Here is a 23,079-nt window from a genome sequence, read left to right on the forward strand (position 1 = left end):
CATTCGTAAAAATTAATTTTTCTAACTTTCAAATATTAAAATATTTCACTGTTCTTTATTTCTCTTGTTGCTTTATAGTGAACAAGAACTCATACGAAACCGGAGGAAATTGACCTAATATTAAATACTGTCTCATGAAATTATTATTAGAAGAAAAGAGAAATATTGAAATATTTGAAAGTTAAAGAAATTAGTTTTTTCGAATTTCAACATAGATTATTCAGTAGTAAAAAAAAAAATCACACGCATCATAAGTTGAAAAAAAAAATTTTGTTACGTCTTACAAAACATAACCACCGAAGGATTTAAGGATATCTCAATTTTGAAATTCCCGAACACAGCCTTTTTTCGAAATTTCAACGTCTTCGAGGCAGTAGTAAAATATTTTCAGCCGAGCCCTTTCGCTTGAGCTATTTTTTAATGAAAAATGCAAGAATCTCGGAGAAGAGCGAATCTAAAAAAGGCCCTTTTCTGAACCACCCTGCTCCATATACTCCAAACGCGAGCCTAAACCCGTCCGAAAATCCAAAAATTTCAAACCCTGATATCTCAGTAACCAAGGTCCGTTGGATTTAAAATCAAAAACCGCGTTAAATCGGGAGTTGTCACCTTGCACAGGAACAGCAAGTTTTTATAATATTAACTTTGAGTAGCCACGTCGACACTTTCGTTAATTTGTTCCAATTCATAAAGAATGTTTAAACCCGAGTTACGCGAGTATGCAGGCAAAAGGAGTTTAATTACGTAAAATGCGAAGTTACGTGGATGCTGAGTATTTGCTGGAGCGTTATAACAATATCAATAATGATAATTGAGCAGTTTCAGCATAAAACTCCGAGCCACGTGTATCGGAGCATCGGTCTGCGATCGTGTATCACGCGTAGCTAATTCTCGCCAAGCAAGCTTAAGCTTTGTTTCGAATTCAGGTGGATAAAATCGCGTCGAAGCGTAAATTAAATCCACCCCTTCGGCATTCAATTCCCTTGCCTGTTCCTCGCCTGTATCCTCGATTGGTAAATCCATTCGATTTTAACGTTCAGGACATTCCAGCCCACTCAGGGGGTTCCCACAGCATGCGATCAGATAAACCGATATCAAAACCAAACGGTTTTCCCGCAGAATCGCTCCGTATTATTCGTTACATCGTCCAACTACCGGGCACTCAATTATCCGTTAATTTCGCTCTTGGTTTCAACAAACGATCGCGAACAATATTCAGAATGTTCACCATGAATCATAAGTTCCTGGAGGGGAGCAATTTTTGCGAGAAATAAAGGTTGAATTATAGAATCACAATTTCAACGAAAAATTTCGAAGTCGTCGAATATGGGATGGCAAATAATTCGGGAGACATTCTTAAAAGCTAGGGAATTTTTGTAGCTTATATATCTAAATAAGTATTCGTTCGTTTAATATAAACCTGCTTTAGAAACAGTTCGAGACCTTTTCCGTATTACAATTTTAGTAGGTAGAAAAAAATCGAGACCGCATCAAAGCTTTCAGAATAAAGCTGTTTGACAATGAGCTAAATTTCTATCGATATTATAATGAAAAAACGAAAGTAATACTATCAATTAAAGTGAAGAAAGTTCAGATGTAAAGTTTTCCATGTACATCAAAATCGTATAAGTTGTTCAAATTCGATGTATCAATGCTTAATACGGTTGTGAATTGATCGATATCTACAGCATGAGTTCATTTATTGCAAAGCTACGATCGCTTTTCCTACACAAGTTTTTGCAATAAACTGAAAATCAGTAAAAATCGCCTACCAACAGAATCAGCTATTGCTCTGAGATTTCCGACATTCCTGCATCTTTGGGCACTTAAAATTCGTGTGGATGAAAATTTACTTCGATTTCAAGAAATGTTATTCTTATCCAATTCATTTCGGTTGTCTCCAGTTTTTTCACTCCGATTCTTTTCGCTTCACACTCTATGCACCCGTGATGGATCGTTGCAAAAGCTTCCCACCGAAAAGCAACTCGAATTTCTCTCATGGAACATAATTACGTACTTTGATGTTTCCCGGGAATAATGTCGTCATCACACACTTATTACCATTTTCGGAAGCCCTCGGGCTTTTCGTGGCGTCGAAGATTCTCTTACGCGAGGCGAGAAGACGGCCAGCATTAGGCGACAGCTCTCCCTATTCACCCTTGGAACAAATATCCTCGAATGGCACCATCTGTTTCCCAGCTTACCCGTATTTTAGCCCGCGGCGAGGTAAGATTACTCGAACAACTGAATTCATATTCATTTACTCACCGACGTGGAAGGCGACCAGATGCCTCAGCTCCGGGTCCACGCCTAGGCGAGCTCGCCTCGACGCTTCCAAGTATCCCAGTCTTTGGAGAAACGAGTCTTGGAGTTCGAGGGGCCGCTCGCTTGGTGCTAGTCGTCTTCCTGGTTCCCCGCCGTACTGCAAATTCAACCCTCAAGATTATTCACGAGGTAATATTGGACTCGGACGCTTCGGGGAAACGGATCCATGAGGGCGAGATATGACAGGAGAATTTCAGACTTGAATCGATTCGACTTGGGTGGAGGTGGAAATGTAGAAGGATCAGAGAATTTCAGACTCCACGTGATTCGACTTGGATAGGGGTGAAAATGTAGAACGATCAAAGAATTTCAGACTTCACTAGACTTGACTTGCATAGGGGTGAAAATGTAGAACGATCAAAGAATTTCAGACTTCACTAGACTTGACTTGCATAGGGGTGAAAATGTAGAACGCTCAAAGAATTTCAGACTTCACTAGACTTGACTTGTATAGGGGTGAAAATGTAGAACGATCAAAGAATTTCAGACCTCACTCGACTTGATTTGGACAGGGGTGAAAATGTAGAACGATCAGAGAACTTCAGACAGACACTTGATTTGACTTGGGTAGGAGTGGAAATATAGATCGTTCGACAAATTTCAGAATCTACTCGATTCGATTTGGGTGGGGGTGAAAATGTATAAAGATTAAAAAATTTCAGTCTTGACTCGATTCGACATCGGTGGGGGCGGAAATGTAGAATTATCACGGAATGTCAGATGCGACTCGATTTGACTTGGATGGGGGTAGAAGTGTAAAAAGATCACAGAGTAGAAGGGTCACAAGATCAAAATTTGAATAAAGTGAAAGTCTGTTCAATCCAATTTGAAAATGTATATGTTCAAAATGTAGAAAAATAAAAATGTAGAAAAGTAGAGGGGCTACTGCGTACGAATTGACGACTCAAAAACTGGGTAAATTTTTAGAACTTATATCTTGACAAGCAATTATTCAGTTTGTTTGGACTTTTTTCTTTTCACAAGTGTATAGAACGAGCTTCTTTCACATATTCTTGGATTAGTATCAGTTAGTACAAAGTGTCACTATCGACCACAACGTCAACCATTTCCCTATGTGACGTATTTGACGGTGCCGATTATATCTCAAAAACGACTAAACTAATTTACTTTAAATTTCGAAACAATTTTTTGGTCATTTTATCACCTTTGACGCGATGTAACTTATTTTTTTTAATTGAGTTGACAAATCGCAAACTTTGGACGAACAATTGAATTGAAAAAACGTTGAGAAAAAAAATTTGGATAGTGGCAAAGAGGAGAAATTATCGAAAATACTGTTTTCAAATTGGACGCAGATCGGTTGAGATGCTTCTGAGATATTTATTTCAAATAACAATACTTTCTATTGATCGATTCTACAGAAAAAATATGTTAATGAAGTTTGATCTACATAGCCTTGCATAAAATAAACCCAAAAACCTGAAACAGCTTTTCGCGTTTTGACAATTGGGTAATAAGACCCTTCTATTGCCTGATTCTTCTACATTTTCATCCCCCAGTAATTTCAGCATTATCTGATTTGTTTATCGAAAGTATGACGTAACTAAGTTTTGGAGAATTCAATTTTTAGGTGTTGATCGCTCTGCTTTATTCGAATTGAGTTCATATTTCTGACATTGAAAATGATCGATTTAAAGTCATAGATGGATAGAGATATACCGAAAATCGGAATAATTTAGTGTTTTCAGAAATCAATTTCTAAATTCTTTTCGAATCAGTAGTGTTTACTTCAGGGTCGAAATCATGAAATCACGAATTCCAAAACGTACGTGTCTCGCCGCGAAATTTTACAATTCAAAGTGGAATATTTGCAAGACGACAACGGAGTTCGAAAAATTTGAATTCAGTATCTTTAAATTTTGCTCTCTCTTAGTCCTTGCAATGATCTTTAAAGAGGGTTTTCTTGTATGAGAAATTATTTCAATACGCTACGACAACTTGTCCTAAATGGTTTAAAAATAACGCTGGGCCACGCATAATACAGTTGTGCTATGAAAGGGCTGTTCAGGCGTCCAACGATGATATTCACGTATGTTTTTAAAGGATTCTAAGTCAGCCATTGTATTTGCTAAAAGCGAGCATCAGAGCTTGGGAAATTCGCAATATTTATCCAGATTTCCTCATATTTAGCAAGGTCCAATGGATTGTTTCCACAGTAGAAATGCGATGAATATAATTTGCAATTTTAAAGACGAATCCTGATAATTTTCACTAAGCATAACAGTTGACTCGGTTAATTTAGCCGGTTAATAAATCAAGTAAGTATGAATATTTACGTACGTAATATTCACAGTAATAATTAAATTAGATACAAATTATTATTCTAAATACATTTCGCTGCGACTTGCGGAAGGAAAATCTCGTACCATCCGGTATTATTCAAACATCCTCGTCGAGGATGTGACCCCAAATTTTTAACCTCGACATTTTTTCTCACCTATCACCTTTTCCCGGAGTTACGACAATGAGCTCTCGAAACTTTCCATCTCGAGCGATCCTCGAGGAATTGTGGTGAACGTCGAAGGTATAGTCGAGTCGCAAAGGGATCGAAGGACTCTTAGGAGAATGAACAGACTCTTGTGCGCACTGTCACCTTTCCTCTCTTTCCTTTTCCCTTTTTCTTTCTTTCATTCTATTGCGATCAGGTTATCTTTATATTGCCAATTTTCATTCTCCGCAATTACAATTCACTATCTTCCGTCATTTTTTATACTCTTGGCAGTTTTAATCACCATGGAAAGGGGGTATGATTAGTGGGTACTTGTTTAAAAAAATTTCGAATCCTTACGGCTGATACACTTTTCTAGCTTTTTAATGAGATAAATTATGTTGTTCTGGTATTTCCCGATTTGAAAATTAGCGTCTTATGAATTGAAGAAAATGAAATGAAGAAGGTAGTGAAAAACTATTTTCTGACTTTGCGAGAGGTCAAACCGGTTAAATGAATGCCTGATTTATGCAAGATAGATTTCAATTCCACGGTAACAAATTTGAGGACTAAGAAATTTTTAGAGAATAATTCGATTCAATTTTATTGAATAACCTCACACATTCAGTGAAAACTTTTCTCTTTTTGGAAAAAATCAATTTGTACAATATTTCATCGTGGGACCAAAATACTTTGTTGTAAATAACGAAATTATACAAAAATGAATGGTGCAGCATCCAAAAAAATTCAATTCAATAAAATGTACTTATAAAAATGAAATCTCGATTTCAATTGAATCATTTTCATGAAATAAATACGTTTTTCATGGTGCAATCGAAATATTAATCGGTCATTACGACCAAATTTTTTGGTAATGGAAATATTTCAGGTTTTCTTTTCTTCGTACCGTAATCCGCGAGTAGTGAAAGTTTCGGAAAATTATTTAGGACGACCGAAATATCAGCTGAGACTGCCTCGCAGCAATTTGTCGTTCCAAAGAGGAAAGCGCAAAAAACGTTGAAACTGTACCAAAAATAATCGGTATCACGTCAAATTTCTGCAAACTTCCGTTCGACACTTCTGCTGTATATTCTGTTGATCAGATAAATTAAAATTTTGTAATTTTATCGACATCACTATCAAGGTTTTGAGCCGCGTTTTATCAGGGGCAATAACCAATCTACTTTTACAAATGTACGGCTGAAAAATGCAGATCAACAGTAAGTTACGCGGTAAATGTAATGTCTGAAAAATGCTGTTTGAGATTATCCGCAATGATAAAAATCTCCTGTAAACGCATTTTCAGCTTATCAATTACAGAAATGTAATGTACACCGATTTTCAGAAGGATCATTCAGCTGTCGTATTATAATGGTTCCAATTTCGTCGTTGATTACGGTTCGATTGCCGAAGTCCCGAACGTGAGACAAGTGCTTGTTGAACGAACCAAAAGCACCACTGAGCACAATCCAGCTTGGACGTGCCTAATTGGAACTGCTTCACATCGACGACTACGCTTCGGTGAGCTGATGTATTTCTCGAGATTACTCTAATAACTAAGCGGCAAAAGCACTGTTAATATTAAAAATTACCGCCAGCTTGAAAATTAATCACACCAGCCACGAAATTCAAAACGTCAATATCCGACGAAACTAAAATCGACAAAAATGTACATAATTATGTGAAATTGTATACAAAAAGCTGTGAAACTCATAAAATGTTGGATATGGTCTGTGTTGTGATTTCCGAGTTATTTGAAGATGGTTTGTAAAATAAAGGTACTTTTTTATAGTTTATTTATCAACTAGAGGCTGTTCACTCATCTAGACATTTACATTTTGTGAACCACGCCAACCAGAATTACTGTATTCCATTATATTCTTTAATTGAGTCCAACCTACAAAACTCCATGAAATTTGAGAATACGAAAAAATATAGAGCAAATGTTCTAGACAGTGAAAACTGGGGAACCCGTGACCTGGACATTTAAAACTATGGAATTAATAACTTTGACTTCAAAAACTAGAAAAAGCGAATGATTCGGCATCAATAACTTTGTTACGATGATATTCCGCACATCGAAAACTACAAAGGTGATGACACAGACACTGAAAAGTTTGAAAATGATGAGCGGGACATCGATACCATTGAATTGGATGACCTGGACTTCGAGTACTGCCAATAAAATGACCTGAATGCAAGGAACTTTGAAGCAGTTAACCCGGAAATAGACTGTCGTTTTCTGAGTTCTTAATGAACATTAACCACAATTGACAACTAGTATCTGATACCAAGTGACTGTAAGAATTACACAGTCATTATTGACACTGCTAGCCGACATTTTTCATCGATTCGATCTTATAAATGTCACACCATTTGCTTGGAACTTCGAGCTGTGCTCAGAATCAATTGGGCTCGAGTCGAAATCTCGTCGGCTTCAATTGTAGAGTTTAAGTTTGCGTATCCTTCTTAGGCACGACGCGACGGCTCGCAAACGGAGAGTCTTAGACCCTTACCTTCGCTGTATAAACAAGGTCTCAACGAGAGAAAATTTTGAAACCACAATGGAAGAATCCACTACAAAATAATTTACAAGTCATTTCAAAAACGGGTGCATGCGTGTGTATTTCTGTGTGTATGAACACGATACCAAAGAAATCACTTCACCGATTTTGCCAATATATGGATAAAAAATTGTCTCCATCTGCACTATGATCAAGTATCTTTTGCAGACCTTCTTCACATCCGTTTTCAAAATGGCAAACGTTCAAACTATTAGAAAATTCGGAAGTTCCACATTCTTCCAGATAATTTGTCGGACTTTAAAATTCAATTTGGTGCTATTGAAATACATTTTTAAACATTTTTCCGTAACTTCCAATCTTCTAGACTGATGTACGATTTTTTTTTCATACGGGTAGGATTCCATACTGAGAAACATTTCATTTGTTACAGTAAGTAGAATAATTCAGTAAAACAGGTATCGTTAAAAAAATGTTGGAATTATGTAAAACGAGGTACGCGTAACCATTTTCCGCTATTGTCGATCCTTTTTTGGTAATTGCGACGCAAAATCAGTTTGTTCGGTTGACTCTACTTCTTCAGTTAAATAAGGCTTTAACATCGATTTATTGTTGCACAAGCGTTAAATTTTCGCAACAGTTACAAGAAAATATAGTAACAGTGATCGTAATGAGAAAGAATAGTAACAGATGCAAAACCAATTTTCACTTTCTACCTGGAACTATATTTTTCGATTGTGGTAAAAAATGAAAATAGTTAAGGACTGACCGGTAACCGGAACTAAAAATTTCTCTCAGTGCATCCGTACAAACCATTGATCCTATTTTGCCAAAATCAGGATCAAAAATTAAGCCAAAAAATGATAAACGAGAGTATTGCGTGCCTTTTATTATTACGGCAACAGTTTGACAGTGATTTGAAATGCATGTAATGTCAAGCGAAAGGAGTCCCTGAGGTTACCCGTAGGACGGATGTTGCATCTTAAGGCAGCGAGTGGTGTCCGCGCAATAAACATTCGGTCCTTTAGTACGCTGCTCCCTCAAACCTCCAGCGTATCGTAGGCTTCTCCATTGCCCGAGAATACCTAAGCTTGACGGCCAGAGCGAGACGATCCCCCTTATTGGTTCACCGCGGCTTTCCTGCAGAACTGAAGAGGGGCAGCCCAAGGGTGCATTTGTAAAACGGTTCAACACCCCTTGACTGGGGGGGGTAAGAATTTACTGCTGAAAGCTCAGGCATGTACAGCAAAATACTGTTGAAATTTTCACTCGCTGGCTTCGTGGAAAAACTCGTGCAATAATTTACAAATATCACAAATTTTTTATGAGAATATGCATTCGTGTGCACGAGCTTATAGAAGTTTTGAAGATTGGAGTCACGTTTGTGGAAAGAAATTCGCTTTCTACAGAGGCAAATTCGAACCAAATTGTAGATGTATGAACTTGAAACTGAAGTGAAAGATGGTGAAATGTTCTTAACGGTGAATTTCACTACGTGATAACAACAATTTCCTTTTATGTTAAATTGTAAAGAGTGAAGTCTTTCAACGTCAAAATAGCGGCGATGCCTTTTTCTTCCATATACAGTGCTACCTGGGATAACGCTTGCATTATTAATAAGCAACGAGACGGATATCGGCTAAGGGCTTTAGCACGTAAGCCGTGAAATAGATGCGGTAAATGTTCCTAGCGAAAAAGCTTCATCGTAAAATATTCAACGCAGATCCGACAACACGCTGGTGGAAAAGCCGTAGAAGTTGTGCAGCTAGAACATTATCAACTTCTGGATATCTGGATATTTTGGGTTGCGAACAAAGTCTCGTTCGTAATTCGATGTCAGTGCGCTTTTGCAGGATGGGCGTCATGGGTTGTAAACCTAACACCAAAACGATCTCCCTGCGAAATTGTGCTAGATTTTTTTGCAGTTAAATTGGCCACTCGTCTAATTAGTCGAGTAAAAATGATCATCACTACCAGCAGTTCAGCGCAGCGGAGTTGCACGAAAATCAATACCTTGCACAGGTAGCTCTGCGTTATACGAGTCGAGTGGCGGTTGACGTGGAACGCTGAAACGGGCAACTTGTACAGGTACTCAAATTCCCGTTCCTGGATTTGAACACGGCTTCCTCTTTACGAGACAGTGTCGCATTTGGCGCCTATCGGATGCGTTGTGTTTGATCAGGTTTTTTCGATCACGTTCTTTTCGTTGTTTCCTCCATCAAGTTATACAGCATTGTTTCTAGAAACGTGAGTAGTGAGAACCTATACCTTATTTCGTGATTAACTACTCTTCGACGTTGTCCAAAAAAGGTGTAGGAAAATGTGCCGTAGTCTAAGCCAGTTGTTTAAATATTTTTCTGTTCTTTTTATTTTCTATGAATAAGTTATCACCAATCGAAGTTTATCCGGTTGAAAGGCTGCTTTAATGTTCATCACGTCCAATGAAAGGATTCCATGCAAAGTAAAAGTGGGAGATTAAGCGAGATATCAGGATTTGTCACGTTCTACTTTTTCTTAAAATTCCATACGCCAGGCGATTCTCAATTTTAATCCACCAAAGTGACAAATGTACAGTAACGTGAAGTGAAAGTCTGAGAAGTCTAACCGCCTAAACATCCATGCACCGAATACTATGATTCCATTGGTAGATTCAACTAATTTCCACAGAGTTTTTTGTCTGCTTGTTTGGTGGATCAACTGAGTTGCGGCCAGATGCTAGCTGTAAAAATTCACAAGCGTCTCGATTTGATGTCACGCTGAGAATTTGAGGTAGCCAAAATATGGTGTGTCTCCACTCAAGTCGACATAACTTTGGTAACGCTTGGGCTTGCCGCCAGGAGGACATGAAAATATCAAAGAACTAACCGATTAAGAAATTTATTCATAGCCGAGATTTTTAATCCGCTAATCAATGTCTGCAAGCTCGTACGGCACTAAAGCGGATGTGAATTGATCCATACCATCCAGGCGGTAGCGGAAGAAGTTTTTAATATTAAGTCTTCCCCAGAACGAGAAGTGATTAGCTTTAAATTCCGTTTAGGTGAGGGTAACCGAACGATAGACGTTAGCACAGCAGCCACCGCCACTGGTCTGTCGGTTTCGGTACCAGAGCTATAAATAAACGATTAAACCAGTTTGCTTGGGCTGGAGATTTAGTCGGGATTAGTAGTAAGCTGCCCCCTTGACTGGTTCCCCTTGACCCCCGCACGCGTCTGTACATAGAGTAATTAAATGTTAACGGTCCGGCAATTAGGAGCGATACATTCGGTACGCCCCTGCCTCTCGACTGCTACGAGTAAACGCACACCCACAGAGCATTAGGCTTACATACCACATTACGGGATCAATCTAACGCCATTTGACTGCCATCCAACACCATTTAGCTTTAGATCCAAAGTGGTCCAGATGCCTTCTCTCGTAGAAGAACGAAAAAAAAAAAAAACCCGAAGCCGAGATAAGATCCCGGTTAGCAGATTTTATCCGCCGTAGCGCCGTAGTCGGTGGCAGATTCGATACAGCAAAAGAAACGACTGGAACTTCCGACTCTCAGTTTTTCATCATCGAGAAAAGTTTTCCTGCTCTTTGGCCACGTCTATTTACTGTCACTTTGATTTTCAGGTTTGATGCGGGTATCGGTGGTGCGCATTCTGTGACTTTTCACATCTCGTATCCCATAGCTGTCACCATTTTGGTTAGTTCACGAGAAGCAACGAACGAACCAAAATTTTTACAGTTCTAATTGGATATCGATTTATGGTGATGATACCGGAAGACGAATAAAATGGAATCTGATTCAGAAGAAGGCGACGAAGGTTTTCTTGAAAGTACGATCACTTTATTTCGCCAGATTTTGTATAAATTCAAAATTCAATCATCACGGATAATACAATAATGACACGTTTGCGAGTTGAAGTCAGGTGAATTCATTTCAATGTAACCGTCAAAATTTGGCCTCGACATCAACTAAGTTGCATCGTTTGCTTGTTCGCTCGTAAATTAATTGCAACATTAACATCGGCAGGGTTCGGTTAACCCCGGGTGAACTCGGTCGAACCCGGGCGGGTCTCCCGGGAAGCAAAGATTCGAGGATTCGGTAAAAAAGCTCCATTAGATTTGTCTCTGGAGAAACTCGTAGGAGTTCACCGGATGTCGCTTGAAATAATTCCCAAAGTTAGGGCGTATATCTTCTCCGAAAAGTTTTACTACGAGGTTGAGATCCCTTGCTTTCCTTTTCGATCACCTCCCATCACCTCCCCCTTCTCTCACAGTTTGCTCTTTTCCTTTTGCCTCCTGCAACCGCACGAAATCTCTCTCTCCACCCGCCACCACCACCTCTACGTTCAAGTATAGGTGCACCCTTTCCGTGGAAAAATCAGCAACGATAAACAAGCAAAAACCCTACTATGTCTTACCGCAATCCAAGGATTTCCAGAGGCTATCTTTAATCCATTACGTGGAATCCACTTTCTTAATAAAGTGATCGGAGGAACAGAACCTTATGAACCTTGTGAACCTTATCGATCATCATTTTTTCAGGGCTTGAAAAACAGTGCTGGAGCAATTTGGGTGCAAAAAAATGTCCTGACTCTTGCTAATTTTGCAGTAGCAAGGTTTCTTAGGAGCAGGTATCCGTGATTTCCCACCAACCCAAGTAACCGACTGCTGATGAGTCAACTATCTCGCTGGTCATCGCCGTCTGGAAACCAATATCGCCTCTCTGGCTTCTGCTCGACCACGAGCAGGTGCAGCTGGGCCCCAACTACAGAGAAGCTAGAGTCTAATACGTATTTCGTTACGGTTGCACCGGAAGCAGCAGGTGCAGCTGCCGCACACCGCTTGTTCAACGTCTGGAAATGATATTGAAACGATTCCAAGGATGGCAAAGTTTATTAAAATTTTCTCAAATAACTGTTGAGGGTAGTTTTCCCGTTCCCCAACCTTTTTCCACAACCATCCAGACGGTAAATGACCTCTTTGCTGGCAGTATTTTTCCGCAAGTTGAGTGCTACGATCGAAGCAATACTGGCTGTTGACTATTGACATGTGCGCCTAGTGCTGAAAGAAAGGTTCCCGCCTGGGGAAATGCGCGTGTTCTTGAGCAGGATCGAGGCGCTAAAAGTGCTCTTCAAAGATAAAGCTAATCTCTTGAATATTCAAGACGTTCCCACTCGTTGACCCGGATCTGCACCTCTTATCAGATATTCAAATTCAAAGTTAACAGCTTTCTATGGCTATATAGCCGCGATTCCTTGGAAGGATCGAGAGAGCGTTAGGATGAAGGGGAGAAGGAAAGAAGAGGAAAAGATGAGTTTGTCGAATCGCTAGGAGAGGTGGACTCCATCAGGACAAACTGCAACATGTAACTCTCAACATAAACAGTAAATGGTGGTTAAACTGTGGAAGAGTTTGAGATCGGAGGTCATCCCGTACTTCGAAACCCTAATCCTGTTTGAATCACTCCCGGAACGCTACGTCGCATTTCAATGAACCAGGTAATGTGAAAACGGAAACGTCGAAGGCTTGAAATTCAAGATTCGAGATACGTAGACATTCCTAGAAAACCCGATCATTAGGATTCTTTCCAGGAAAGAAAATTGCATCCATGCTCGAGATAAAATCGAATGCTTACGTGGAACCGACAAGTCAGATAGCATCCATTACCAACAAAATGACCTAAAAAAAAAAAAAAAAAAAAAAAAATACCACGACAAAATAACCTGGATAAAAACGACCTGGAATAGAATAACCGTGATATAAATGACTTGGTGAAAAATAACCGCTACACATATACCCTACAAAAAGGGTGAAAATGATAATTGAAATACTGTAATAATTATTAGTGAATTATGTATTTTAAATTGTGTTCATTATTTTTATTTGATAATTGAATTATTGTTACCATCGTTATTATTATCATTAGATTATTACGGTCTTATCAAAACTATCGATACTACTGCACACGAAAAATGTCAACACAATATAATAACACACAATACTTTGGGCTGTGACAGTCATCTTCCGTGTTTTTCGTACGGGATGGTGTATTGTGGTTGGATACCGACAGAATAACGAATTGTTTGCAATGCGTGAATCTCACATTCCATTCTCTACTCATTAAGGTTCCTATCAGTGTGGTTAATTCGTTGGAGGTTATTTTAAAATAGATTATTTTAACTCCGGTTACTTTAACTCCGGTTATTTTAATTAGGGTTCTGTCGTTTCCAGGATATATTATCGCAGGTTATTTTGTTGCGGGTTATTTTCTGCAAGTGGTACTGACGGTTTACCAGATAGCATTGATGGATAATCAATACAGATATTCGGGACATTTCAAATACAGAAATAAATAGCTAGTTGAATTTACTGCACTGTTGAGTGAGTGCGCTTGTAACAAACGGCTCGGTTGTAAGAATTATTGCTATGCGGATACTGCTGTTCAATAAAGCTACCAGCACTGAAAATGTAGTAAATGTCTAACGGAAAATCATCTGTCACGTATAAAACTCCATAGTGGAATAAGTTGAACCAGTAATTTCTCTCCCTACCGGAAACCCGGAAGTTCGAGATAAAACAGTCTTTCGACAAAATCAATTTCATCAGATACTGGCAATGCATGCCGACTGTTTAAATGTCTCCAATTGGGTATTACAGTAGAAGAGAACCGAATAAGAGAACTGTGACTGAGGAAACCATGATGACTATCATCAGTTGGCTTATTTAGCAAGGATTGCAGAAAATTTTTAAGCCAGGTTATTTACCTTGAGAATGTGGCTGGTCTGTAGAAAAGTGATAAAATCATTGTTTCAGAAAATTCGGGTATTCGTTGTCATCTCCATTATGGAACCATTGTTCAAGCTGGTAGCCTAGGCTTGGTAGATAGAAGTTAATCTCGACAGGCGAAAACTTTCATCGTTACGAAGCAACTAATCCATTCCCATTGCTTAAACGAAATTGGTTGGCACGGAGAATTCCGTGAATTTTAGAAAAGCTGCTTTTCCTGTGTGCTTTCGGTCAAAGAGCCGGTCATCCGAGCTTGCCAGCTGCTGAATCAAGAATATCAGGAATAATAATGTGGTGATGATGATAGCCTGCGACTTCGTGCAGTTGGTAATATCGATTTTTCAAATGGATGTCGGAGTGTTAAAAGTTTCCTAAGTATTATCCAAGGTCTAGATATCGATAAGAGCCTTTGTTATTTTTACGCGAAAAAGACTTTGGCCCTTCCACACGGGCAAGCAGGTTTACCAAATCTTTGTTCGGACCCGGCTGCTCGCTGCGTGTGAATCGAAAGGGAGGACAAGAGGGGGGGAGGGAAATCAATAGGCGGAAATTTTTCCCCGACCTCTTGGCAAGAGATTTGCGATATCGTTCTACCTGGAGATAATTGGAAAAATACCGGCTGCAGCTCTAGCGATGATATTGACAGGCTCCGACTGTACATCACTTGATTCTGGCGAACATGCGGTGGTTGCTCCGAACGGAAAATGGGATCCTCAAATTTATTTCTCATCTCGTTCCCGGGATCACAGGAAACAACTGGGGCAAAACCCGGGCTTCTCATCACAAAATATTCTCTTTAAAGCTCAAAGAAGTTGATTAAAAAAATCTCCCGAGCTTAGGTAAAGGGTGGTACTGATTACTGGAGAATATCACCCTTGAATCTCTTTCCGAAAGAGGAAACACGCGCCAGAGCTTTACTGTAACTTGTAATTACCGATAATTGATACTAAGTCCACCGTCATGGGCACTAAACTGCTGATTTGTTCGGTTTGAAGACAGCGGTAATTCTCTTTTCTCTCTCTCTGTCTTTAGAACCTTGAATTCGCAGCAGGAATACGGAGTGAAGAAATATTGCTCTTGATTTAAAGTATAACGTTTAAATTATCATTCCACGTTTTTCCATTCACTTTCTTCATTCCAGTTTTCGGGGACAAAGGAGCGAATAAATTTACGTTGAAAAATCTGAACGACGGAGGTCTGCATTGTCTGTTAAATTGAATATGAAGAATGAAAATTTCTTTTTCGAGAAACGGCGAATTTCCTGTTTTACCAGAGTGTATGTATACCCGCTGAAACTCGCACCAGATGACAAGCAAAGATCCGGGGTGGTAAAGACCGCGCGGGATGCATACGCTCCGGGAAATGACTTGCGGAGAATTCTGAGGAATTTTAACGAGCGGTGTGAGGCCGCTGGTGCGGCTAGAAAATACGCGAAACGTGCGGTGACTGGTAATTGATTACTGGTCTGCGATTCCACCGCACGTAATCAGCGACATACATCGTATACTTGTTTCTTCAAGAGGAGCAGTGGAGCTACTTTCAGAAGATCCAACGGTGTCCAAAATCGATTCATTGTTTAATCACAGTTCAATTCAGATCAACATCAAATTTTTTTTTAAAACAAAATGGTGGCCAACGGACATTTTCAAGACAATCACTCGATTTGCCCTTTTGGTGCCTTGTAAGTTAAATGCGCAAACTTCAGGTCGAACTCAGCCTGATAACGTCACTGGCGATTCTTAAAGTCCATGCGTAGAATTAGGTTATTTTCTAATCCCCAAATTTATGAGTCGTCGCGAGGAAGCTTTTCGCATGAAATAATCCTCAAGGCACACATTTTTTTCCTAGAATTCTTTTTGACGAGAAACGAATTTTAAGTGCGAAACAAGTTGATTTTGGACCACTGATGTCTTTTGAAAAAATCAGTACTGGTCCCCTTAAAGTGCCGCGCCAACGCGAATGGTCTCGGATATAATAAGGCTTTTCGCTAATTTGCCAAACAGATGCTCGTTAGACAAGCGGGAATTTTCGTAACAAGATCAGGAATCTGGATGTCGAGTCGCGTCGAGATTTGCGAGGTTGGTAATCAAAGGCAAACGCTCGAGACGTGAACAAAACAATGTAGAAATTTCAACTACGCGGTACAATATGCAACTACCCCAGAGTTGACGTCGTATCGGACCTATGAAATCCTGGAGAACCTTATAAATTCCAAGCTAACACCGGAAAAAAAAATTCAGAGGGTGGAGACGAAACTTTTTACATACGAATTCCTGCAGGATAGGGGCAGGACTTCGTGCTCGATTCTACCTCTGAATCTCTGAACGTTGAGTGGAGTTGTGTGAAAGTTACGTGAAATCGTTTGAAACTGTTTTCAGCCATTTTTCACGCCGTGAAGCAACGTCAAGTCAGTTAAAGTCTTTTTAAGTCACGCTGAGATTTATCTCATTTTTCGTACAACAAGAACGATTTCGAAGTTAATGAATCAGTAGTGTGCTTGCCATTTCCCAAAAAGAATTCGCTTACTTGAAAGCATAATGTGCAATCCAAGGCATTGTCATCACGTACTTGAAATAAGATGGCTTGTTTTGTAATCCTCCGTGGAATAGCTTTAATTTCTACATGACCTAGCTGTAGATTTGCAAATATCAAGATTCCAGGCGTGGAAGGGATAACGTGATAAAGAAAACGGGGGCGACTCACCTGCACGAAAAGGGACAGGTCCTCCCCAAGGAGCATGTCCCTGCAAACGTCCTTGGCCGTTGTTTCCAAGGTCAGGTAAACCAGGCTACTCTCGATTCCGGTGTGAACTCTCACCCATCCGCTTCCCCCGCAAACGTCGCCACCGACACCCGAGTCCCAAGAGGAATTGAAGGGCTCGACGTGGCAGCAGCTGGAGTCGAAACTCCCGTTCTTCATTTTCGTCGATGGAGAAGAGCCACTCTCAATGGAATCCGAGCTGAAACTCTCGGTCTTCCCAGTTGAAGATTGGCTTTCCGTCACCGAGACTTGCAGCGTGTCTGTTTCAACGTCGAATTTGCTGATCGTGCGGTTCAAGTCGTCGAGGATCCTCTTTTCCAGGATAGTCTCACCATCATCTGGCCTCTCAGATATCCTTCGAATATGATCCGACATCCCGGATGAAACGTTCTCACTTTTGGATAGCACAGTCACGCATTTTGGTTCGTGCAGCTCACCCTGACGGGCATCTTTCGAAGCAGATTCTGTGGAAGGAACAGGATTCACTTTCGGGACTGTAATCATCTTTTTCTTGTCTTTTTCCTCTTCCAAGCAAAACCTCGACCCATTGTCTTTAGAGAGCTTTTTTCTCTCAGTGTGACTCGACACGGTGGAGTGTGGTTTTCGCGTAACCTTGAAGCTGGGATCACAGACTTCGGGTAGATTTTGGGGTTGGTAAAAATTCGCTCTAGGAGCCATGCTGAAGTTCTCATTAACGTCACGCAACGTCTTCGGGTTTGAAGGTTGTTTCTTGGGCGGAACTGGTGCCCTTCCCTTCTTGCGATTTGTTTCGGGCTTGTCCAGCTTCGAGACGAGACGCTCGCAATAATCGCGAGAAAACGTAAACTTGCTCGTGTCAGATTTCTGTCGTTGAAAGTCCTGTGTATCTCGTGTGGGGTCGATGGTCTTCTGCCTCGTTTTAGTCACCTGAGAGTAGGCGATCAACTCTTTGGAAACTGTGCTCAAGTTTTCGGCCGGCTTTCGGCCGCTGACCTCTGAATCCCTCCTCAAGCCTCTCAAGGCTTCCTTCGAGTCCTTCGAGCTCTTCGAATGCGACCTTTTCGACTTTTGCTGGAACTTTTCGTAGTTAGCAAGAATCCTTTGATTCAGTTCGTGTATCAGCTCCAACCTTTTCGATATCGAGTCGTTTGCCTTTTCGATTTTATCCTTGCTCACTTTTGATCTGCTCTTCGTCCCCGTCGTCTTTTCTCCATCCCTCGACGACCTCTGCATGGTCTTAGAGGACGAGCCTGCAGTTTCACTCTCTCGATTCCTCTGTACCTTCGTTTTCCCTGGGACTTTTCCGGACTCCTTCGGCACTCCAATCTCGTACTTCGAGTCGCTCTTTATCACGTTTTCCTGAATGACCCTGGAGTCCTTGCAGGCAGTACGGTTAACGTACCACTGCGATGAGTTCTTTCCTTCTCCTCTGAGCTCGGCTAACCTTGCAGAGTCCTTAGCGAGCTCAAAACCAGCCCTAAGATCGATCCTGGGACTGGATCCGCTACTGAGACTGATTTTTTCATTGAAATCCCATTCCTGGGACAGTCGACCACGGTCCAGACTCTTTTTATCCGTGGTCCTCACGCTCATAATCGGGCAAAGTCCCAGTTTTTGATTCAGATCACGCTCTCCCAGTTCCCTTATATTCTTCGGCACCAACCCTCGCGTTGATGAGAGTCTCCTCGACCGTCGCAGTTTCGGGGACGCCTGTTGCGTCAGCGCCATCTCTTCCGTTGGCTTGAAAACGACCATGGCGTCACCTGGGGAGAGTTGAAAATGATTAGAAATTGCTGAATGTGTTGTAAGAACCGATTCCCAAATCGATCGTGCAAAAGCTAAGCTTTGCAGCTGGGGGCTTGGAGGATTCCAAATTGACGTGGGAATTGTTACGGGTAAGGTATACAACAGATTTATGGTGATCGAGGAGCGCGATTACCATTCCGATGGCGTAGGCGTGACGTAATACCTGCCTAGTGCGTCGCCTGTCGTCCTTGAGAATCCGGCGTCAGGTTGAAATTTATTTTCGATCAAAAACATCTACAGCCTTTTCATATCACCGCCACCTGCTTGATACAATAAAACCCCCCGTCTACCGCAATAAAAATTCCCAGCAACTGAGGTTGAAGAGCGGTTAGGAGAAGAGTTCATCGGAGAGGTTAAGTGGCGCCAGCGCGCAGGCGCATGCGCGATTGATGTTGATTTCACATTTCGTCCGGCGCTCGCTTCACCCTCGACCAATCAGAGCCCTCGACAAGCGTCTAGAGTCTCGTAAATCGTCCAGATATAATATTATGTCCCAGATGGATAAACCGAAGGAAAAGACCAAGTGGATATTTCATGGTACGCGTATACGCACGGCGGGCTGACAAATGTAGCTATGCTTGACACACGGAAAGACGAGTGGCCGCGTATTTCGTTGAGGAAAAGGGAAGAACCGCGGAACACCACCGCCTCCAACGGGCATAAATTCACCGAATATGGCGATAAATTCATACCCTATGGAATGATAAATAAACGGCACGCGCGCACCCATTCACCCCTGTTTCGCTGACGGGATTTCTTCTGAAAGCTCTCGGGCTTGCGAATTTTCATGCCCACTTCGTTGTGTAACTGTTGTGTGCATTGTGTGTGCCTGATGAAGGACCGTAACGACGGAGAATTAAAAAAAAAAAAGGCGAAGTAATTGCAAGAATAAAATTAGCCAGACGTTAAAAACGGTTAATGGGGAAGAATTGTAATACCAATTTTTCGCTCTGGCAGTACGAATTGAAAAAATGTATTTGGTAAAACTCTGGTCATCTATATGTATACCTGTTTTTAAAAGTCCTCATGGCAACTACTCCAAATATCAACAAAAACTATTTTGTAACTAATTTCAATATTGTTGCATTCGATGAAAAATGTTAACGATCGTACAAATTTTTCTATTCACGCTTGAAAAGTCAGTTAATCTATTTTTGAGCATATTTGCGGTAGAATTTTCTTCGCGATGTCCTAATTTTTCGTGAAATCTGTCCATTGGAGCGTGGACAGGCTTAAGCCAATTAAAATTGTCGAGTATTGTGTGAAATTTTTTTTTCATATAATTTTACTAGCATAATTACTGTGTCAACAAAACATCCCACACAAAATCTTTCGAGTAAAGACTGTCTGAAAACATCACAATTAGTTTTTTTATCAACTCGTCTAGACACTAGGTGCTGTAGGTATATCGCATGTCTAAGGATACAGGGACGTATGTGCCAAAAATTAAAATTTGGTGGTAAAAGGGTGTACAGTTTATTGTTTGTCATATTCGCTACAAAACTACTCAAGACGCACATCTACACAAATATTGGTTAAAAAAATAAACAAAAGTAAAAGGCCTTATGTTTCGTGGATACACCTTTTCAGCAAAAAAATATACTTCTATTCATCATATTTACAAATAGTATAAGATCGCATACGCCATTTTCGTGCTTTTTCGTAAAGATTGTAAAAAATTTTGATTTGAAAGATCCGTCGATTTCGGGAAGAACGGTTAAAATTTTTTATTTTCTCAGAAAATAATATCGAACGTAACGGTATAAGGTCGTAGGCGGGCACATGCGACCTTACACCATTACTGAACGTGACGATTTTCGTTTGTTCCACTTTAATTGACCCATTTTTCAATCTAAACGTTTTTGAATGTATCCTCATGTTTCTAGCATAAATACAAAGGGAAAAACACGCCTTTTTACCCTTACGCGTGGTAAAAGGTCGTATAATAGCGCACACGTCCATATACCGTTAGACATCGTCATCCAACTTCATCAAAGACTATTCTAAACTCGTCGACAAGTTTTTCGTTCTCATCTTTGTTTTCATCGAACATCAAAGTATTTCTTACGGGTACATACACGCCCTGATAATTACGCATCTTATGGAAACGATCTATGTAGTCAAGGTGCATGGTAATGTGTGGGCTGCATCCACACCGCGACGGAAACTCGCGTACGTGTGATACATGTTTATTTATACGCGGCTTTGACCGTCGAACGATCCACGGCGCGTGACCAAATCCCCCTAGCCACATAGCCAGTCACGTATCCTGTGTCGGGCGAAGGTACAAGTACGTTTCGTTGTACAACGTACGCGGCGCGATGGATTCTACACGTGAAACACGTACGAGTCCGAAACCCGGAGTGTGAATTCTTTTCATCGGTAGAATCGAGCGAAATGAAAGATTGACAGATCGCAGCTTTCACCCGCAGAAGCTTTTCAGACACAACGAATAATGATTTCAATGCAATAACTGAGACGAATGGAGAGAAAATCGAGCTGGTTCACGTCACGAGTACCAATCTCGTTAAATTTCTTCCGTACAATGATTTCATGCATCTGCGATACAGCCAATTATCCCGCATGTTCCGTGAATCGGTGCTCGTGTTTACGAGCGGAAAAATAATTGGGTGATGCACAGCTACACGGGTTATGCGTTGCAAAAAATCGTAAATGTGCGTACCAACGCAATATCCCATTCGGGTAAATCGTTCAAGCGTGTGTTAAAGGGCAGACCCGACTGTCACTTTTTCCCTCTTTCATTTCTACAGATAATATCATTTTAATTGCCTCCAATCTCCGTCTTTCTTTTTTTAAGAACGAAACTAGACACGACTGCGCGATCAATTCCAATTCCACCCGTGACAATGGATCCTCAAAATGAGGAAGTTCGTCCTGAAAGTAACAGTGACGCGATAATGAAACTAACGCTGTGTCAGCGACAGCCGTGATCGCGACGATGTGTCGACGATATTCCGCACCGATTCTCTCCGAAAATTGATGATTAACGAGATGGAATTATAGATCAGGGACTCGGATTGTTGATTATGGGATCGTAAATCTCTATAAATGACAATGTATAGCTGCTGCTGACGTCACCATACGGCGATAGTAACACATGAAACTATAGTTGGCAATATATTTGCGCTGCAAGGGTACCAACAACTTCAACAACTGATTTAAAATTAGAATCAAATTGAAACGATAGAATCATTTTGTGACACTTACGACACATGTCAAGGATTCAACTTGTCAATGAGTCCAAGGATCTGGTAACATTCTTACATTCACTGTAGTTCATGGACAGGTTTGAAAGGGATTCAGAATTTCCTCAAAAAAGACTGAAGATCTTGAAATCAATTTCACTTGTCGTGCTGACAACAATTGGGAAGAAAAAAGAAACAAAAAATAAAAATATAGCAAGATGACGAGTTAGATAACACATTTAGTACCGAGAAAAGTGATGCTAGTACGGGAGCGGAGCGATCGGACTTTATTTAACGTTTGGATGAGCAAGGCTTACCTCATACGAGAGGAGAACAATAGTTGATATTATACGCTGGACGGCAAGCCCTGCATTATCCTAAATTCAAGCCTGACATGTGCCCACCCACAATAGCCATGGCGTACAACTTTTACTGCGTCGTAATACGAGCGTTCACATACGTTCGCCACTTTGTTTCTCGGTAATGTTTTCGTTTTCTTCTCCTTACGTAACGAAATCTCTCTCTCTCTCTCTCTCTCGTTCTCTCTTTCTCTCTCTCTCTATCTCTCGCTATCCACGTGTCACCGAGAACGGGATGAAAACAGGGGAACAATGGTGGAAGAAAAGACCAGTAAAAAATGAGAATATGCACATCGGTCTCACCTTTCACAGTCTGCGACTGAAACCGTTGTCTGTAAAGGTGTTTTGGCGATGAAGTGAGACGTCATCAAGGATCAGACGTCGGCGCGAAATTGGCGCCAACGGAGAACATCCCACAGGAGAAAACGACGTGACATAGGAGAGGAGAGTCGGCGATGATTTCAGACAAAACCGTGTACCAAGTTGGAGAAAAACGCACGTTTATATGTTACCCACAGAGCATGACACCGCACTGTGAACACCGCACGCACCTCACGCATCACAATCACCGACTGACACTACCGGCAGCATGCTGTCTTCTTTCGGATCCTCGCTGCTCACCTGTTGGCTGTTGGATGTTGGCTGTTGGCTGTTGGCCCAGCGCGCAACAGGCATCAGGATTCTCAGGTGCGCTCAGGTGCGCCCAGGTGCCCCTGATCGAAAACGCAGCCCGTGCCCTTCCCGTTCCTTCATATCGCCGTTGTGAAAACCCTTGGAAGTTGCACAGACCGATCATGATTTCGAGTCAATTTTTGGCTGGGACTTTTCTACGCAGATCGGGCTCGTTGTGAAGCGTTTTTCGACCACTGGTTATCGAATGGATGATGGAGGAA

At 41.0% G+C, this 23,079-nt stretch overlaps 1 protein-coding gene across 1 annotated transcript in view; it reads right to left on the reverse strand.

The window, feature by feature from the left end:
- LOC124176820 (PH domain leucine-rich repeat-containing protein phosphatase 2) overlaps positions 1-22,784 on the reverse strand; it is a 133,350-nt gene extending 110,566 nt beyond the window's left edge. Inside the window, exons 1-3 of the mRNA XM_046558551.1 lie at positions 22,490-22,784; positions 16,780-18,578; positions 2,269-2,422 (exon numbers count right to left, since the gene is read on the reverse strand). Coding sequence (XP_046414507.1) covers positions 2,269-2,422; positions 16,780-18,570 — 1,945 coding nt within the window. The 5' untranslated portion in view covers positions 18,571-18,578; positions 22,490-22,784. The remainder of the gene's footprint in view (positions 1-2,268; positions 2,423-16,779; positions 18,579-22,489) is intronic.
- Positions 22,785-23,079: the final 295 nt, after the last annotated feature.

Source organism: Neodiprion fabricii, chromosome 2 (genome assembly GCF_021155785.1).
Source record: "Neodiprion fabricii isolate iyNeoFabr1 chromosome 2, iyNeoFabr1.1, whole genome shotgun sequence".
Taxonomy (NCBI): Eukaryota; Metazoa; Arthropoda; class Insecta; order Hymenoptera; family Diprionidae; genus Neodiprion; species Neodiprion fabricii.